Source organism: Oncorhynchus kisutch, linkage group LG9, assembly GCF_002021735.2.
Source record: "Oncorhynchus kisutch isolate 150728-3 linkage group LG9, Okis_V2, whole genome shotgun sequence".
Classification (NCBI taxonomy): domain Eukaryota; kingdom Metazoa; phylum Chordata; class Actinopteri; order Salmoniformes; family Salmonidae; genus Oncorhynchus; species Oncorhynchus kisutch.
The window spans coordinates 3,839,250-3,857,694 of record NC_034182.2 but is presented as its reverse complement, the minus strand read 5'-3'; the positions used below and the strand labels follow the sequence as shown (position 1 = coordinate 3,857,694).

The 18,445-nt window shown below is 45.5% G+C and overlaps 1 protein-coding gene across 1 annotated transcript; it reads right to left on the bottom strand.

The window, feature by feature from the left end:
• Window positions 1-296: 296 nt before the first annotated feature.
• LOC109896614 (protein FAM180A) lies at window positions 297-13,978 on the bottom strand. Its single transcript, XM_020490896.2, has 3 exons — window positions 13,193-13,978; window positions 7,471-7,568; window positions 297-1,143 (listed from the first exon to the last, which is right to left on the bottom strand). The coding sequence occupies exons 1-3, from the start codon at window positions 13,269-13,271 to the stop codon at window positions 796-798; spliced, it is 525 nt and encodes a 174-aa protein (XP_020346485.1). The 5' UTR covers window positions 13,272-13,978; the 3' UTR covers window positions 297-795.
• Between the last annotated feature and the right edge of the window lie 4,467 nt (window positions 13,979-18,445).

Below are 18,445 nucleotides of genomic sequence, written 5' to 3'. Positions count from 1 at the left end.
ATCCTCTACTTCCAAAATAAAAACAGGTTGGGACTGAGGCAAATCCCTCCCCACGTTTTTTGCAAATGTGAGTGAACATTCTATAGCCATATCCCTCATTTGTACATATTCACAACGAGGCCATATCAAAAGAGGACCATAGTGCTCTCCAAAAAGTCTTGTTGGTGTGTAAAACCTGTGAATCCAGATAAGCAAAAAATATATAATGGGTCTGCAGTCAAAAAGATTTGGCATAAATACATGTTTTTACTGCATCAGGATAGGTTGGATCATAACATGGCCAAACCATGGTACAGTTAAAAATATCGATCATTATTTTATTATAATATCAATTACAGAGAAATAAGCTGAGCAAATTGATACCCCTGTCTTCATCGGAAGCTCCTTTTTGCCATAGGACGGTGCTGGGGAAAGATTATGTGATTGTGATAAGCAGCTGAGAAGATTATGACAGAAGATTTGATAAAGACCTGTAATGAATCATGATGACAGAGTGACTGATAAAATATTTAAAATGTTTGTTTACATCTGAAGTCCTGGAACAAGGCGGAATCCAATAGATAGAACATGAACAAGATATAGTTCACATCCCTCCTTTTCCCACATCCTCCTTGCAATATGATTAGATCATAACATTTTATCATAATCAAACATATTACATTATCAGAACAGTCATTTTGATAATACAATACAACAGAATACAATATAAAACATCCTTCAAATTCTCTTGTGTTACAGTATAAAATAATCAGTATATTATATTATCTAAAATAATGTGTCCACATGTCCATAACACTAGTGCTGAGGTGTCCTGGGTGGGGGCGTCAGATCTTCTTGTATGGCACTGAACAGCTGCAGCAGGGCGTCTCCCCACAGCGCCTTCTGGTGTTGGGAGGTGGTATGAGCCAGAGTCTGGGCAGTGTACACCATAGTGAGCACTGTGCGCTCAAAGTCCTCCCTGCTCAGGGCACCTCTGCGCTGGGACAGGTGGGAGGTCAGACGTCTGATCTCGGATAGTCTCTTGGGCAGGACGTCCTCACAGATAACCTCCAGCTTTTGGACCGACCTCAGAGACGCCAGCTCCTTGTCTGGGATCACGAAGGGCTTGTCCTCACCCTCGATCTGCAGGCCTGCCAGCAGGATCTAGAAGACAGACACAGTTGTATTAGATTCTTTACAGGTTCTATCAGATCCACTTTTCATATGTCCATCTGTCATATCAATACCTTCATGTTCTGAGATTGTTTGATTGATTTAATCAATTGACTGATTGAATGATTCGATCAACAGAGCGATTTCCCAACAGAGTCATGGTGAAACTCACCTCATAAAAACCAATGGTATAACTGGAATACAAGTCAAGCTCTTACCAGTAGGGGTCATACAATACATTACAAAATATGTTTGCTGCCTTATTCCTCTGTTGAATCGGACTAAACACTCAATAGTTAAGACCTTAAAAAGAAGTTTCTGTTCCTTCCATGGATAGAGGGAAGGTTTTCCTTGAGTAACCTGCCTCCCGTTGGCATGTATTCATGGATGCCAAGGGAAGCCAGGCTTCCCCAAAACAATTGTCAAAGAAAAAAGTGTAATTTTAAAAAATCTTTCATCTCGGTCTTTGAGAATTTTACTTCAGTTCGCAAGAGGCAGAATGTATCTCACCGGGGGAGAAAGCATTAGAGCGAGTGAAACTGTGCCCCTTTCTCTCTGTATGTGCAGGCCATCTATCTGATGATGTCTGGTCAAAAGCTGTTTGGCATTTGGCCTCCCTTGATAAAAATGATAAAATATTAGCGAATCAGTGTTGAGCTAAACTGTTAATGGTCTTGGCGAACCAAAAGAAAGTCTCAGGGGAAGCCAGTTTGGATTTGGCTTCACTCCTATCACATTGAGACCCAAACATCATTGACAAAAAACACCTTCAATTGTCACATTTCATTGTGTTGTTGTCCTCCGGTGGCTAGCTAGCTAGCTAAAATTGGCCCTTTCCTAAATTAGCAATCGATGGAGAAAGGGATTTGGACTTGTTTTACTTAATTCATCATACTGGCAAATTATTATAACCGCGATTCTGATCCAATGATAAATTCATACATTGTGCCCTTGACCTGAGAGGATGGAAGTTCAATATGTAGCTAGATGTAGAAGGCTAATGTTAACTAGCTAACAATGACCATGATAGGAAGTTAGGCTAGCGAGTAAGCATTTTAGCCAGGTAGCCTAGGACAACAAAAACTAAAAGCATGTACTGTATAGACCGTTTCGTCAACATGAAAGAGAGGAGGATGGCATTGGCATTTCTCTACAAGTAGGGTGAGTCAATGTGTTTTGCTACTTGCATGCACACACACACACACACACACACACACACACACACACACACACACACACACACACACACACACACACACACACACACACACACACACACACACACACACACACAGAGAGAGAGAGAGAAATCAGAACCATAGTATTTAGCTTACTATGGAAGACCAGGGGGTTTGGTCAAGACATTTACACAGATTAGACACGGACAGAGTAGGATAAACTCGGTTTCAAGGGTGTTTATTTAAATAATAAATCAAAAAGAAAAGGTCTCCCCTATGAGACCCTCTCCGGGATACCGTCTTCTGGGCTCCAGGTCTTGCTGTATCCTGTCAGGATCAAAACTGCACTGTTATCTCTGTAACCATCCCCAACTATACAGGAGTCCTTTCTTCCCCCCATCCCCACCTATACAGGAGTCCTTTCTCCCCCCCATCCCCACCTATACAGGAGTCCTTTCTTCCCCCCATCCCCAACTATACAGGAGTCCTTTCTTCCCCCCATCCCCAACTATACAGGAGTCCTTTCTTCCCCCCATCCCCAACTATACAGGAGTCCTTTCTTCCCCCCATCCCCACCTACACAGGAGTCCTTTCTTCCCCCCCATCCCCAACTATACAGGAGTCCTTTCTTCCCCCCATCCCCACCTATACAGGAGTCCTTTCTTCCCCCCATCCCCACCTACACAGGAGTCCTTTCTTCCCCCCATCCCCACCTATACAGGAGTCCTTTCTTCCCCCCATCCCCACCTACACAGGAGTCCTTTCTTCCCCCCATCCCCACCTATACAGGAGTCCTTTCTTCCCCCCATCCCCACCTATACAGGAGTCCTTTCTTCCCCCCCATCCCCACCTATACAGGAGTCCTTTCTTCCCCCCCATCCCCACCTATACAGGAGTCCTTTCTTCCCCCCATCACCAACTATACAGGAGTCCTTTCTTCCCCCCATCCCCACCTATACAGGAGTCCTTTCTTCCCCCCATCCCCACCTATACAGGAGTCCTTTCTTCCCCCCATCCCCACCTATACAGGAGTCCTTTCTTCCCCCCATCCCCACCTATACAGGAGTCCTTTCTTCCCCCCCATCCCCAACTATACAGGAGTCCTTTCTTCCCCCCATCCCCACCTATACAGGAGTCCTTTCTTCCCCCCATCCCCACCTATACAGGAGTCCTTTCTTCCCCCCCATCCCCAACTATACAGGAGTCCTTTCCTCCCCCCATCCCCACCGATACAGGAGTCCTTTCTTCCCCCCATCCCCAACTATACAGGAGTCCTTTCCCCCCCCCCCATCCCCACCTATACAGGAGTCCTTTCTTCCCCCCATCCCCAACTATACAGGAGTCCTTTCTTCTCCCCCATCCCCACCTAAACAGGAGTCCTTTCTTCCCCCCCATCCCCAACTATACAGGAGTCCTTTCTTCCCCCCATCCCCACCTATACAGGAGTCCTTTCTTCCCCCCCATCCCCAACTATACAGGAGTCCTTTCTTCCCCCCATCCCCAACTATACAGGAGTCCTTTCTTCCCCCCCATCCCCAACTATACAGGAGTCCTTTCTTCCCCCCCATCCCCAACTATACAGGAGTCCTTTCTTCCCCCCATCCCCACCTATACAGGAGTCCTTTCTTCCCCCCCATCCCCAACTATACAGGAGTCCTTTCTTCCCCCCATCCCCAACTATACAGGAGTCCTTTCTTCCCCCATCCCCAACTATACAGGAGTCCTTTCTTCCCCCATCCCCAACTATACAGGAGTCCTTTCTTCCCCCCATCCCCACCTATACAGGAGTCCTTTCTTCCCCCCCATCCCCAACTATACAGGAGTCCTTTCTTCCCCCCATCCCCAACTATACAGGAGTCCTTTCTTCCCCCCATCCCCACCTATACAGGAGTCCTTTCTTCCCCCCCATCCCCACCTATACAGGAGTCCTTTCTTCCCCCCCATCCCCAACTATACAGGAGTCCTTTCTTCCCCCCATCCCCACCTATACAGGAGTCCTTTCTTCCCCCCATCCCCAACTATACAGGAGTCCTTTCTTCCCCCCATCCCCACCTATACAGGAGTCCTTTCTTCCCCCCCATCCCCAACTATACAGGAGTCCTTTCTTCCCCCCATCCCCACCTATACAGGAGTCCTTTCTTCCCCCCATCCCCAACTATACAGGAGTCCTTTCTTCCCCCCATCCCCACCTATACAGGAGTCCTTTCTTCCCCCCATCCCCACCTATACAGGAGTCCTTTCTTCCCCCCCATCCCCACCTATACAGGAGTCCTTTCTTCCCCCCATCCCCACCTATACAGGAGTCCTTTCTTCCCCCCCATCCCCACCTATACAGGAGTCCTTTCTTCCCCCCATCCCCAACTATACAGGAGTCCTTTCTGCCCCCCATCCCCACCTATACAGGAGTCCTTTCTTCCCCCCATCCCCAACTATACAGGAGTCCTTTCTTCCCCCCATCCCCAACTATACAGGAGTCCTTTCTTCCCCCCATCCCCACCTATACAGGAGTCCTTTCTTCCCCCCCATCCCCACCTATACAGGAGTCCTTTCTTCCCCCCATCCCCAACTATACAGGAGTCCTTTCTTCCCCCCCATCCCCAACTATACAGGAGTCCTTTCTTCCCCCCATCCCCACCTATACAGGAGTCCTTTCTTCCCCCCATCCCCAACTATACAGGAGTCCTTTCTTCCCCCCATCCCCACCTATACAGGAGTCCTTTCTTCCCCCCATCCCCACCTATACAGGAGTCCTTTCTTCCCCCCCATCCCCACCTATACAGGAGTCCTTTCTTCCCCCCATCCCCACCTATACAGGAGTCCTTTCTTCCCCCCCATCCCCACCTATACAGGAGTCCTTTCTTCCCCCCATCCCCAACTATACAGGAGTCCTTTCTGCCCCCCATCCCCACCTATACAGGAGTCCTTTCTTCCCCCCATCCCCAACTATACAGGAGTCCTTTCTTCCCCCCATCCCCAACTATACAGGAGTCCTTTCTTCCCCCCATCCCCACCTATACAGGAGTCCTTTCTTCCCCCCCATCCCCACCTATACAGGAGTCCTTTCTTCCCCCCATCCCCAACTATACAGGAGTCCTTTCTTCCCCCCCATCCCCAACTATACAGGAGTCCTTTCTTCCCCCCCATCCCCAACTATACAGGAGTCCTTTCTTCCCCCCATCCCCATCCCCACCTATACAGGAGTCCGGAGAACTCGTCGAGACCTGGCATGTCCTGGCACGTCCAGCAGATGGAGCCATCGCCTCGTGATGTATACACCATCTGTCACCAGGCCTTGACGAGTCTCCCCCTGGTGGCTGACTTGCTGTACGCCACATTACGTTGATTGGACTAGATTGTTTTTGGTGTATTTTAGTTGTCACTGTATTAGACTAAGCACACAGTAGGTGATTTGATAATGTTGAAATGCTGAAGTTGAAATGGTGCTGGAATAGTGGAGGCAGCTCCTGTTTTCTTTGTGACTTGCAGTAACTCTCCGTGGTTCTAAACCAATAGTTGTTAAGTTGTCTGAAAACTCCAGAAACATTATTTTGCTTGACGATGCTGTAGTTCATGTAACTGTTGGTTACATTCAATATGCTTTGTGGACTTCACCAGACAGAGGTTGCTCCCCGGTTTTGTGATGAAACAAATGTGTGGTTGAATTTATTCTGCCACTGTGTCTTCTTATTGTCTCGGCCTTAGGCCTATATATCACTATATCACGGTGGCAAGGCATATGAACTAACAGGTTATAGAGCAGACAAATAAATTCTCACAACACAGGTTGTAATATGGCTTTTTTTCCTGGCTTGGTTTCCCCAGTGATTTTACCCACACACTGCTACTGATGACGACTGCTGACTGAGGCTTCAGTTTCCCTTTCCCAGTAGGTCAAAACTACGTTCCTGCTCCAACCATGTCTCTCGTTGCCCAAGTTCAACTATATGAAATTCAGAAAGTTTAAAGCCATGAGGACTGTTCACTTTGCCTACAGCTTCTCTGCCTCGGCCCTTCCCACCTCCAACCTCCATTTCCCTGCAGCACGACGAGCGGTGGTATCCACAAGATTCACATCAAACAGGAAATGTTTCAGCTCTTCAATTTGTAGGAGAAGAGGAGTCAAACATTCAATACATCTAACTTTCACTTCTCTCTCTCTGAATGGAACTCTGAGGAGATACACACACCTACACACATAGGCCCACTGCTGAAGACAAGAGCTCTCCATCTTTGCTTACTGCACACGTACCTCTTGGTTTCCGTTGTTTGCTCAGCGATGTTCTGAGTTCTGTCATAACAAACAGTAGAAATGTAACCTCTTCCCATACTGTAATGCCCAATTCCAAATCAACCCTTAGACCCTATGCACTCTCAGATCTCCATAAGTGCAGGGTCTAGGGCTCAATTTAAGATTTGAGATTTGACACCGACAAGGACTGATAGAAGAGTTTACTACAGTATGGAGAAAGGGGCCCCTATGCGACCTACAACTCACTTAAGTAACTAACAGAGTTTCTGAAAGTTAACAATTCTTCCCAAAAGCACAAGAGATGAGCTTTCAGGTATTTTTGACTTGTTATGCCTAAGATATTTTATTTAGAAGCAATGGTGAAAATAAAAGCTTGAGTGGCATTGATTCTGATGCAACATGTTTTGCTGCTACCCCACAAGATTCACAAACCTTGAATAACCTATAACCTCTGTGTCCATGTTTTCCACTCAAACATCAGAGCGGTGGATGGCTGAGCGGTATATGTCCAGACATAATGTTTGCTTCTTGGGCTCCAACATACCAGCTGTAATATGTGTGGATGAATCTGGGTTGTGCCCACAGTGGATATGGTCTGGCTCCACAACGAGAAGAAGCAGGGGCCTCTGGGATATGGAATTCAATGTCAGAACAATATTAAGTATTAAAGACGAAATGATCTGAGAGGAGGGTCTCTGGATGATCCATTGTGGGTCGGAGAGAAGAGCCAGACTGTTACAGACTGAGAGCCTGTAATAAAACTTTACATTTGTGGAAGATTTAACTTGATCTGACAACAATCTTCTTGTTTCCAAGTAACATTCACAATGAATTAAATCCCCTTTATGCTCATTAATGTAATTTAAGCAGAGATGGCTATTGTCGACTCACCTCAAACAGCAGGTTAACATCTTCCACAGAGTTCTGGAAGGTGGGGTTGACCAATGAGTGTGTGCCACGCTTCACTCTTAAGGCTGATGGGTAAAGGGCTGAATAGAAAGGGGAGAGAAAGTGAGAAGAGGAGAGATAGCATTTTGAGTAGTTGAATGACTCATTAAACCAATAGCAAACCAAAAGAAGTCCTGAAATACAATAGATCCAAAATTTCCCGTTGACCGAGTGAATATGGTTGCCGTTGTTGTGACCAGGAGGTCAGTCAAACACATCACGTTGCAGTATTTACGCAGTGGCATACAGTATACAATATAGTCAAATACATTGACACAGTAGCTATAGGTCATGTAAAATCCTACACTTACTACATACTGTAAACATGTCTACGTAGGTTAAACTATCGAGTCCCAGGTTTGTGGGAGACAACTAGGGTGTAAACTGCAGCAGATGTCCCTATGTGAAACTGGGTGAAAACCTTTTAACCTCTGACACCGGTAATCGCTGGTATGTCCCACGTTATAGATGCCCCCTCTTTTCAAAGAGCCAGGTGTGTCTATAGGGCATAGGCTATAGGGTAGGGCGGTCAGATTTCAAAGTGTCAGGGCATATGTGCCGCAGCAGGCCTGAGAGTTCAGGATCTGTGGTCTGCTCTACATAAAAGCCCTCTCTCTCAGCCTTCAGAACTGCAGACTAAGGCAGCTCTGTCAGGAGCAGAAGCAGAGAAACACCTGGACACAAGCTTACCAACTGGGTTCCAACCTTGGTCCCTTGCATACCACAAGACTGCTGAGCTAAATGCAGCTAAGGCAGGTATTCTGATCTCAGATGAGACCATTCCCTGAACCACCTCCTTCACACCTATTCTTTGACCTGTAAGGGAGATGTGGTAGTTATTATATCTACAAAGGACTCGTCTAATCTCTCAAAAATGACCTAGGCCTGATTAACATTAAGTGAGATAATGGGACTAATGGGCTTCTTTTCACAGGGTTCCCTCTGCATTACTCTGAGTGGCTTCTGAACAGTGAGGGGATGATTTGAGGCAGGAGTCACAGTAGTGACATGATAATACCCTTCACCAGTTTGAGAGACAGCTGCAGTACATAGAGACATTCTTGTGGTCAAGTATTTGACCGCAACAGAAAAATATGACACGTTGAGAAATGTTGTTAACATAACCTAGAGATGACCCAGCCCAGCCCAAAGAACGTCTGGTGCAACAGCATCTCTCCCTCAATACCTTATTTGCTTTCCTTTCCATTACATCCCTGAATACCTGGCAGGAACTCCGACTGTGTGTTGAAAGTACAGGGCCATGTGCTTTTGGGTTGAAGGGTCAGGTACAGACAGACAAGGTCCAAATAAGAAGCTTGATTGGAAGTCGGAGCATGTATGAAATGGACACAAACAGACCATCGATCATGCAGTGCTTCAGTCTGTCTGAGGAATGCCTGGGCCCTGGACAGAACAGAAAGGTCATGGTAGGAACACAGCGTGGCTAGGGGTAAAATAAGTTGTCCTCTCAACAGTTCAGAGTTCAATGCGGTTGTAACTTAGCTTTATGAAACACAACACACGGGGCTACTGTTTATCCATACCTCACACCATAGCTTACTCATTCTCTCATAGATACAACACCTGTCGGAGAGTGACATTCTTTCTGAGCTTGCTCAGTTCCCTACTACTGTAGAACGTGCTCTTGTTACTAATCTAAGCCAGATATCCAATCACTGTACAGTAATCTGCTGTTTGAGCCAAGCGAAATATAGGCTCACTGAGTTTAATGAGGATCATAGTTTAAACATTGGCCCTCTTTATGGAAACAGCTCCTGGTCAACTGACACCCAGCACAATTCCACTGTTCTCCGACTGTACTCCATATGGATTCTGATCCAAGATCAGGTCTTGCTATTCCCAGCCCCACTCCACTGTACTCCTCACGCTCTCGATGGGACAACACTTGCCCTATTCTCCCCATTCAGAAACAGGGTTAAAGAAGCAGGGTTGGAATGTATAAGCATACAGAACACACCCATAGGGACAACAACTTTTATTGGCACAGAGCCAGTGTGAACAGTGAGGTTATGAGGTCTATGAGGTTCATTTCCATGCTTCATTTTCCATGAATCGTTTGATGTTAATGTTGATGCTGTACCACTGTGGAGATATTAGCTCCAAAATGGCTGCTCCAACCAGCCAGCAATTTGTATGGGTTTCACCAGTAGTTGCACAGGTACCATACATACAGCAGCTGCGAGGAATGCCAGACACCACCGTCATAATTTTCACCTAGATTTGGGCTGATATGTGCTACTGTGCATCCAAGTGAGATACTCATCCAGTACGTACTGGAAAGCCTAAACCCCAATATTGACTTTCATCCAGGAACACATCCTTTCCTGATGCCTTCCAGTGTCTATAAGTGGAGGTAGGTGGAGCTGGAATTCCACACACAGAGATGATACGTTGAGTCCACTGTGTTAAGCTCGAGTCAGAAGTGAAGAACAGGAGGGAACCTTCTTTTCACCTCAGCAGAACAACAGCAACACAAAGAAACATCTACGTGCAATGCCCATGTGATGTGTAACCTTGCCTGAGACCTGAAGACTTGTGTAATGCCTAGGCTTTAGCTCAGCGGGCCAACACAGTCATCTGATACACAGTAGCCTCGGTTTCCAAATCTAGCCGATCACATATGGAATAAGTGGTTGCTGGTTTAAAGTAGATGATCCCACCTCTGAAAGCAGATCTCAGTTTTCAAATTTCTGAGCTAGAGGAAACCAATCATCACTCGTGCTTCTCGGCCCACTGTAGCGCTAGACTAAATAATCATGTCCTCACAAACAAGCAGGGAACTTGTAATCTCCCTCTAAGCACATGCAATGAGCCAGGGGAAAACACAAAGCCATTCATTACAAGCAGTGCTAAATGGTCTTGGCTGGAATTGTGTCGTGACTAGAGAAAAGCAGGCAAACCAGAGGTCACTGTCCTCCAGGTTTACAGTAATGGTTATTTGGATTAAAGTCAGAGCCAAAACCAAAGTCAGGAACATTTGCCATACTACAACTGATGAATGATGTTTGCTTAACCAGTTTACATATTTGCATTGTGATGTCTAAACTGATATTTTCCACAGAATGCACACACTCTGGAGCAAGTATATGTCCTAATTAGAACATTCCCAGTGGGCCGAAGACCAGAGAGCTCCAAATATGGGACAAGATATGTCACAATGTTGAAGGGATAACAATACATCAAGACAGACATGCAGATGTTCTTCCAAGCTGCTGCAGTCAAAACAGCTGGGGAAGAATGTGGCAGCAGTCAGAGGGACACAGTGGGCCAGAGACAGTCACATGGGCTACACTTACAGTTTGTCCCTAATTCTAAATCACTGTCTGTCCCCTCTATCAAATCCTAAATATTCAGACGTGATCTTTAGAAGTGACCTGATGTTCAATAGCCATACAGTAGATAAGCTTAGTATTAGTATGACATGGATGTAATTATACTTTCCTACAGGATACTGAGACATATGACTGATTGACAGACCAGTTTCCCCTCTGGGATTAATAAAGTTTGTGTTATTTTGTCTGATCATGTCAGACTCGTATCCACACAGTCACATCATGTACAGTCGTGGCCAAAAGTTTTGAGAATGACGCAGATATTCATTTGTCTGCTGCCTCAGTTTGTATGATGACAATTTGCATATACTCCAGAATGTTATGAAGAGTGATCAGATGAATTGCAATTAATTGCAAAGTCCCTCTTTGCCATGCAAGTGAACTGAATCCCCCCCAAAACATTTCCACTGCATTTTAGCCCTGCTACAAAAGGACCAGCTGACATCATGTCAGTGATTCTCTCATTAACACAGGTGTGAGTGTTGACGAGGACAAGGCTGGAGATCACTCTGTCATGCTGATTGAGTTTGAATAACAGACTGGAAGCTTCAAAAGGAGGGTGGTGCTTGGAATCATTGTTCTTCCTCTGTCAGCCATGGTTGCCTGCAAGGAAACACATGCCGTCATCATTGCTTTGCACAAAAAGGATTCAGCTGTGGAATCGGGGCACCACCAGTACAGAGCTTGCTCAGGAATGGCAGCAGGCAGGTGTGAGTGCATCTGCACGCAGAGTGAGGCGAAGACTTTTGGAGGATGGCCTGATGTCAAGAAGGGCAGCAAAGAAGCCACTTCTCTCCAGGAAAAAGTTCAGAGACAGACTGATATTCTGCAAAAGGTACAGGGATTGGACTGCTGAGGACTGGGGTAAAGTAATTTTCTCTGATGAATCCCCTTTCCGATTGTTTGTTGCATCCAGAAAAAAGCTTGTCCGGAGAAGACAAGGTGAGCCCTACTATCAGTCCTGTGTCATGCCAACAGTAAAGCATCCTGAGACCATTTATGTGTGGGGTTGCTTCTCAGCCAAGGGAGTGGGCTCACTCACAATTTTGCCTAAGAACACAGCCATGAATAAAGAATGGTACCAACACATCCTCCAATAGGAACTTCTCCCAACCATCCAGGAACAGTTTGATGACGAACAATGCCTTTTCCAGCATGACGGAGCACCTTGCCATAAGGCAAAAGTGATAACTAAGTGGCTCGGGGAACAAAACATCGATATTTTGGGTCCATGGCCAGGAAACTCCCCAGACCTTAATCCCATTGAGAACTTGTGGTCAAGCCTCAAGAGGCGGGTGGACGAACAAAAACCCACAAATTCTGACAAACTCCAAGCATTGAATATGCAAGAATGGGCTGCCATCAGTCAGGATGTGGCCCAGAAGTTAATTGACAGCATGCTAGGGTCAGATCGCAGAGGTCTTGAAAAATAAGGGTCAACACTGCAAATATTGACTCTTGCATCAACTTCATGTAATTGTCAATAAAAGACTTGACACTTATAAAATGCTTGTAATTATACTTCAGTATTCCACAGTAACATCTGACAAAAATATCTAAAGACACTGAAGCAGCAAACTTTGTGAAAACATATATTTGTGTCATTCTCAAAACTTTTGGCCAAGACTGTACATGACTGGATCTCATCTGCCTGCAAAGACCTGAGCTAAGTTGCGTTTCCTGAAGCAAGTTCAACATCATGTGACTGATTCAGTGATTTACATGTAAATCCACCCTCCTACATTCCTTAATTCGGAGGGACCTATTTTCGGCAGTCAACATTTCCAAGGAACCAAACATTGACGTGTGTGGGAGGGAGGGAAAATGTATGAATGTGGATCCAAATGTTTGGACCCAACTACAAAGAGGCACTTGAAGTTGTTTTTCCCTGTCGAAAGATAATCAGAAAATAGCATTTCTCTCCTTCTCATCAACACAATCACATACATACAGGAGCCTAACACCCACAGCCCTGCCAAAGCAAACAAAACATTTGTATTTTCTTCAAAAAAACATAAAATCTCATAAATGTCTGCAAACACATCAGAAAATAGTCTACATAAAAAAATGTGGCCTACTTAACTCCACCTAAATAATCTATTTGGCAGCAAAACGTTCAGTTATGATAACGCACAACGATACTTAATACATAACCATAGTTTATTTTTTCCTTTGATTCCTAAATGCAGTTCATTACTTCTTATTGCGACTAGCTCTGAGTACATCTACACAACAACCATTAACTGTCTGTGTTGACCCCTCAAACTGACCTGAAGTCAGTCGAAGCTCTGTGAGGTGCTCAGGTGTCCTACCTTTCCTCCAGTGTTGAGCAGCAGACAGGAACAGCTGGCAGTAGAACACAGTGATGAGTAGACCCCAACGATGCATCATGCTGACTCTCGGCCCAGCGCACACACACTGACACTGCCCTGTCGTCTGTCTGTCTCAATGGGATCTGAATGTGGATCAGTTACCAGCTAATCACAGCAGCCAGCTAGGCCCCAGCTGGAGAGAGTTGTGTACCAACAACCATCAGGAGAATGAGGTAAGAACGCTGACTGGAGCACTGCTAAACCACTTCACATGCAACTGCTTCATCCTTTCCTTTGTCTGTCTGTTTCTCTCTCTCCTCCCCTACCCTATCTCTGCCTCCCCCCTCTCTCTCTGTCTGTGACTGAGTGCTGAGTTCTCTCGGGCCAGGCTGTCTGGGCTGTCATCTGGAAGTCATCAAGACCCAGGGAATGGCTGCTCTGTTAGTGGCTGGCCTGCCGCTCACCGTGCTACTGGCTGAGGCAGAGCTGACACCAGATTGGCTGCAGCTGGTCTACAACCTGTAAAACCTGTCCAGTATCATCATCATCATCATCATTGTTGTAGTCACCGTCGTTTCCAATATGGTTTCCATCACTATTAGCATAATGGTCATCATAGTCATATCGTAACCTCGTCCCCAGGCTCATTGCTACCTCACACAGAGACAAAGATGGTGGCTGAGACAATCACTACTGTGAGGAATACCACTTCTCCATCATCATCATGCTCGGTCTTAGAATCCACCTGCATTCCACATACAATAGATTACAGTGCAGTATAGCATTTCAGGGTTCTCTTCGTCTCTCCATTGTCCTCAGTGAACAGTTTCTGTTCTCTGTGTAGTCAGTCACATGATGTCAGTTACAACAACATTCAAAACTCTCGCTACCAGGGCCAAGGCGCATAGTGGTTTGCTCAGGAATCCAGGGGCTTTGCTTTGGTTGGCCTGTCCTCTGAGATGAAGGCAGGGAATAAAGGAAAATAACTGGAAAAAACAAGCGATTTCAGAAACGAGTCTGCTATTATTAAATAGAATTACACCATTCTACCATTCTACCTGTGGATGAAAACTGTTTTTGCAGTATGTATTTCAGAGCTCAACCAATATCTGCTATATCAGTACTCTACTGCTGAGAACTAATGGTGTATTCATAAATGATCGTTTGGGTTAAATGTTTTGTTTTACAATTACTTCTTCTATATTATCATCTCATGATCATAAAAAATATGACTGATGACTGATATGAAATCTAAATGAAAATCTAAAATTGCCAGCGGTTTTAATTACCCACTTCACATCACTATTGCCACCACCTTGATAAGGTAACTTCAAACATTTCACTGATATATCAGGCAATGCTGGAGGGCATGATTAATTGAGCTCCCTCTGACTTTCATGTTATTTACTTTACGAACACAAGATGTTGAATTGAAACGTTCTCCTCTAAAACCAGATGGGCACCTGAGGTATTCTGCCCTTCCATGTCTCACTGAAGGAACAGTATGCTCAAATAAAGGATGATGAGAAGGTGATGATATTCCCAGTGAACACCTGTCTGTCTCTCAGTACATTACGCAATCAATAACAGATGATATTCTGAGTCTGAGAAAACAATGTCCAGTAGGTAAAGAAACCTTCACCAGAGCCTGTCTCTCGTCTCCTTACTGGAAGGGTCACGGTAGAGAGGAACTCCAGTCTTTTTGTTGAAAAAAAAAGAAGGGTCACGGTAGAGAGGAACTCCAGTCTTTTTGTTGAAAAAAATAAACGAGGTCCACAGGAGCTCCTGGATACATGAGCAGGAAAAAGTCCCAGCCATAATAATTTCTACTGACGTGTAGTTCTCCATTTACCAGCAGGGGGCAGGCTAAGAGCACACATTCTTCTTCCATCACTCCAGCACCCCATCAGACTGATGCCGTTTTCAAACTATTTTGGTGATGCTGTGTGAATTTGAGAATGAATTCTATTAAGATAAATGTCACAATATGAATGCACTTGAGAGAGATGTAAGGGTTGTTTGGGTTCAGGTCCAGGTGGGGACCCTTGAGAAATCGCTCAAGTGCTTAATTGCCCAAGTCGTGCTGTAAAGCTTGGTAATACATAAAATATGCAAATGAATAGGAGGCCATTAGAAGTCTGTAAAAGCCTCAATAGTCAAATTACCTTTAGACAAGAGAAGCGCAGCTGCGATCCCTATAGGAGAACTACAAAAGAAAAACATTTTAATTTATACACTTCAGACTCGAAATGTCACATGACTGTAATTACCAGCAATCAGGATGGGGCAGAATATACAGAATCGTTATTTGAGCTGTAGCAAAAGGTTTAATGGAAAATATAAATTCTTGGCAGGGTCAGCACCAGTGCCTATCTGATATGTCTTCCACCACACAATTCCGAGTCATCCGACATCAAGAATTAATTGAATTTCCCTAAAAACATCCAACATAAGAGACCCATTATGAATAGACAAAACATTACTGTAGAAACATATCCTAAACCCTGTCAGGAGCTAAATTGTCTGGACACAGAAGCGGCTCGGCTGCGTGATCCATCTCCACTGTGTCTTAACTGCAAATGGAGCTGATGTCTCCTGGCCCTCTCCCATGACAGCTCCTCTTATTATGGTTGACCAGAGGGCACACACACCATCCAGGCTCTCTTAGAGAGATTCCACTGCTGCTGCTGTTGACTATGCCTCTCCCCAAGACCAGCGGAGCCTGCAGAACTAACCAGCCGAATCACAACACCCAACACCAGCCTCATTACTCAGACATAGAGACAATTACAATGCAATAATGACTCATTATGGACATCATGCTTCGTAATTGCTCTGCAATTAATGACCACCGATGGCAAAGTTCCCTGAAACGCTCTTTGGGTTTTTCTGTTGCACCACCACTTTTTGACCAGTCCAGCATTTCAATAACGAGAAGGAAACACTTAATTGGTGTCTGAAACTTCACCAGAAGGCAGAATTTGCTCCTTCACTTTGCGACAGCATTGTTTCAGTCATTAGTGTTAGTCATTGCAGTTCCCGTTGCAGGTATACTGAAGCTTGTCTCTGTATTGATGTCAGTGTCTCTGTGCTGAGGCATTATTGCATGTCTTGGCTGAATTCCTCAGAGCTGCAGGTTGTTGTTGGTGTGTCGTGGGCAGTGACACATTCGCCCTAGACAACAGCTTTTCCTGTGACTTTCCTGTGGAAAGTGAGTGGTGTTGATGATGGTGACACGCTGAGACCTTCCTGCCTTGTTACATGTGGGCAGAGGGATTATTTCTGACATAATGATTCGGGAGGTACACAGGCATCTCAGGTCATGCTATAGCAATTACCAATTATAGCACAGTATTAGTAATGAATACAATGAAGGCATGTTTGCTGACTAGAGAGCCATCACCACCACTATTTCCTGCCCTCATCACCACCACTATTTCCTGCCCTCATCACCATCTCCAGAGACAACGCTGTCACCTGCAGAATGGTAGAGGGGAGTGTCACCGGACCAGTCTGTGAGTGACGGGTGCATGGTGATGGCGACATTGCCTGGTGATGCGACTCTGATTGACGGAAGGATTGGGAAGGGGAATTCTGGTCGCTACGCCCACGGGCTGCACACACAGGCAGGCTAATGTTGAGAGAAATGTATCTGCTGTTGAAATAGTTGGGGATGACTCAACATGCGGACAATAGCTGGTAGAAATTGTACCAACTTCAAAGGACAAAACATTATATTTATCTACACAACCTGTTGTTTCTTGATGGTCCTATTGTCCAGTCCATGCCACAACCCATCAAGCCATAACTACCAACCGCTTCCACCTGATCTATGTCAGTCTCTCCAACCCCTCTAATACAAATAATACATGTATTTTATCAGTAGAGGCTGCTGAGGGGAGGACGGCTCATAATAATGGCTGGAACGACACAAACGGAATGGTATTTGATACCACTCCACTGATTCTGCTCCAGCCATTACCACAAGCCCGTCCTCCCCAATTAAGGAGCCACCAACCTCCTGTGTATTTAATATAAAGCTTTTCATACAGAATCTCAAACAAATTCAGGGAGCTGGCAGTTGATGGGAGATGGTCTTCCACAGCTAGATCATGATGCAGTTCAGTAAAGGAGTAGCTTGAGTAGAGGTGGCGTTGATGGTACAGCCAGGGATGGAGAAAGTCGGGAGCTCTTTATCAGGCACCTATGTATCTGAAGCTCACAGCTACTCCTCCTCTGTAGGTGCGCTGGAACATCCACCATCGAATGTGTAGCACCGACCTGGGCGATGCTTCGGCAGCAAAAGTGCCCGGGAGACCACCACACCTCGGCTATAATCACCAAGTGTCTCCTACGAGGTGAGCCTCTGCAATCCCCTCACACCACAGTCCACATCCTTCCAGAAACTGAGGTAGGTGGAATAAAAATCTGGTTCTGTGTTGATCAGGTGTTGATGCATCATTCAAATTAGATTCGCTAATGCTAGCCAAGCAAAGTAAACAGACTTCCAAGCTAGCTAGCTAATCCTAGCCAAGCCAAGTAAGCAGACTTCCCAGCTAGCGAGCTAATGCTAGCCAAGCCAAGTAAACAGACTTCCCAACTAGCGAGCTAATGCTAGCCAAGCCAAGTAAACAGACTTCCCAACTAGCTAGTTAATGCTAGCCAAGCCAAGTAAACAGACTTCCCAACTAGCTAGTTAATGCTAGCAAAGCCAAGTAAACAGACTTCCCAGCTAGCTAGCTAATGCTAGCCAAGCAAAGTAAACAGACGTGCCATTGTCAGTCCTGCAACTCCATGGGCCACCACCAGATATTTTTCTGAACAGGTTAACAAAAATTGTTTCAAAATGCAACAAAAAACACTTAATAATACAAATATATATACAATATTGAGAGAGCTCTCTGCCTAGGCTTCCTCCCGGTGCCATGGCAACAAAAACATCCCAACTTTGTATGCTGTTTGTACTCCACAGAAGAGTCTGCCTTGAGCTTAGGAGTGGATGGCAGGATGAAAGCAGGGGAGAGAGAGAAAGAAAGACAGAACAAAAGATAGAGAGACAGTGAGAGAGAGGTCTGAAGGGAACCCGCCTGAAAAGGTGAGTTGGGACACGACAGGCTCTCTTGGGGGGCATTCTAGGACAGCTGGAGGGGGCATGTTCAATGAGGTCCAATAGTCAGGGTGAGGCAAAAAGGGAAGAACCTCAGAGTAGTGTACGTGTTGTTTTCCAGAAGTAGACACCAAACACATCAAAGC

What these genes read in the sequence shown, in the direction of transcription:
- LOC109896614 (XM_020490896.2), bottom strand. Translation starts at nt 13,271, where the DNA reads ATGATGCATCGTTGGGGTCTACTCATCACTGTGTTCTACTGCCAGCTG. An exon ending in TGCTCAACACTGGAGGAAAG is followed by an intron (nt 7,569 to 13,192) that starts GTAGGACACCTG and finishes CTTTCTATTCAG; the next exon opens with CCCTTTACCCATCAGCCTTA. An exon ending in ATGTTAACCTGCTGTTTGAG is followed by an intron (nt 1,144 to 7,470) that starts GTGAGTCGACAA and finishes TCTGTCTTCTAG; the next exon opens with ATCCTGCTGGCAGGCCTGCA.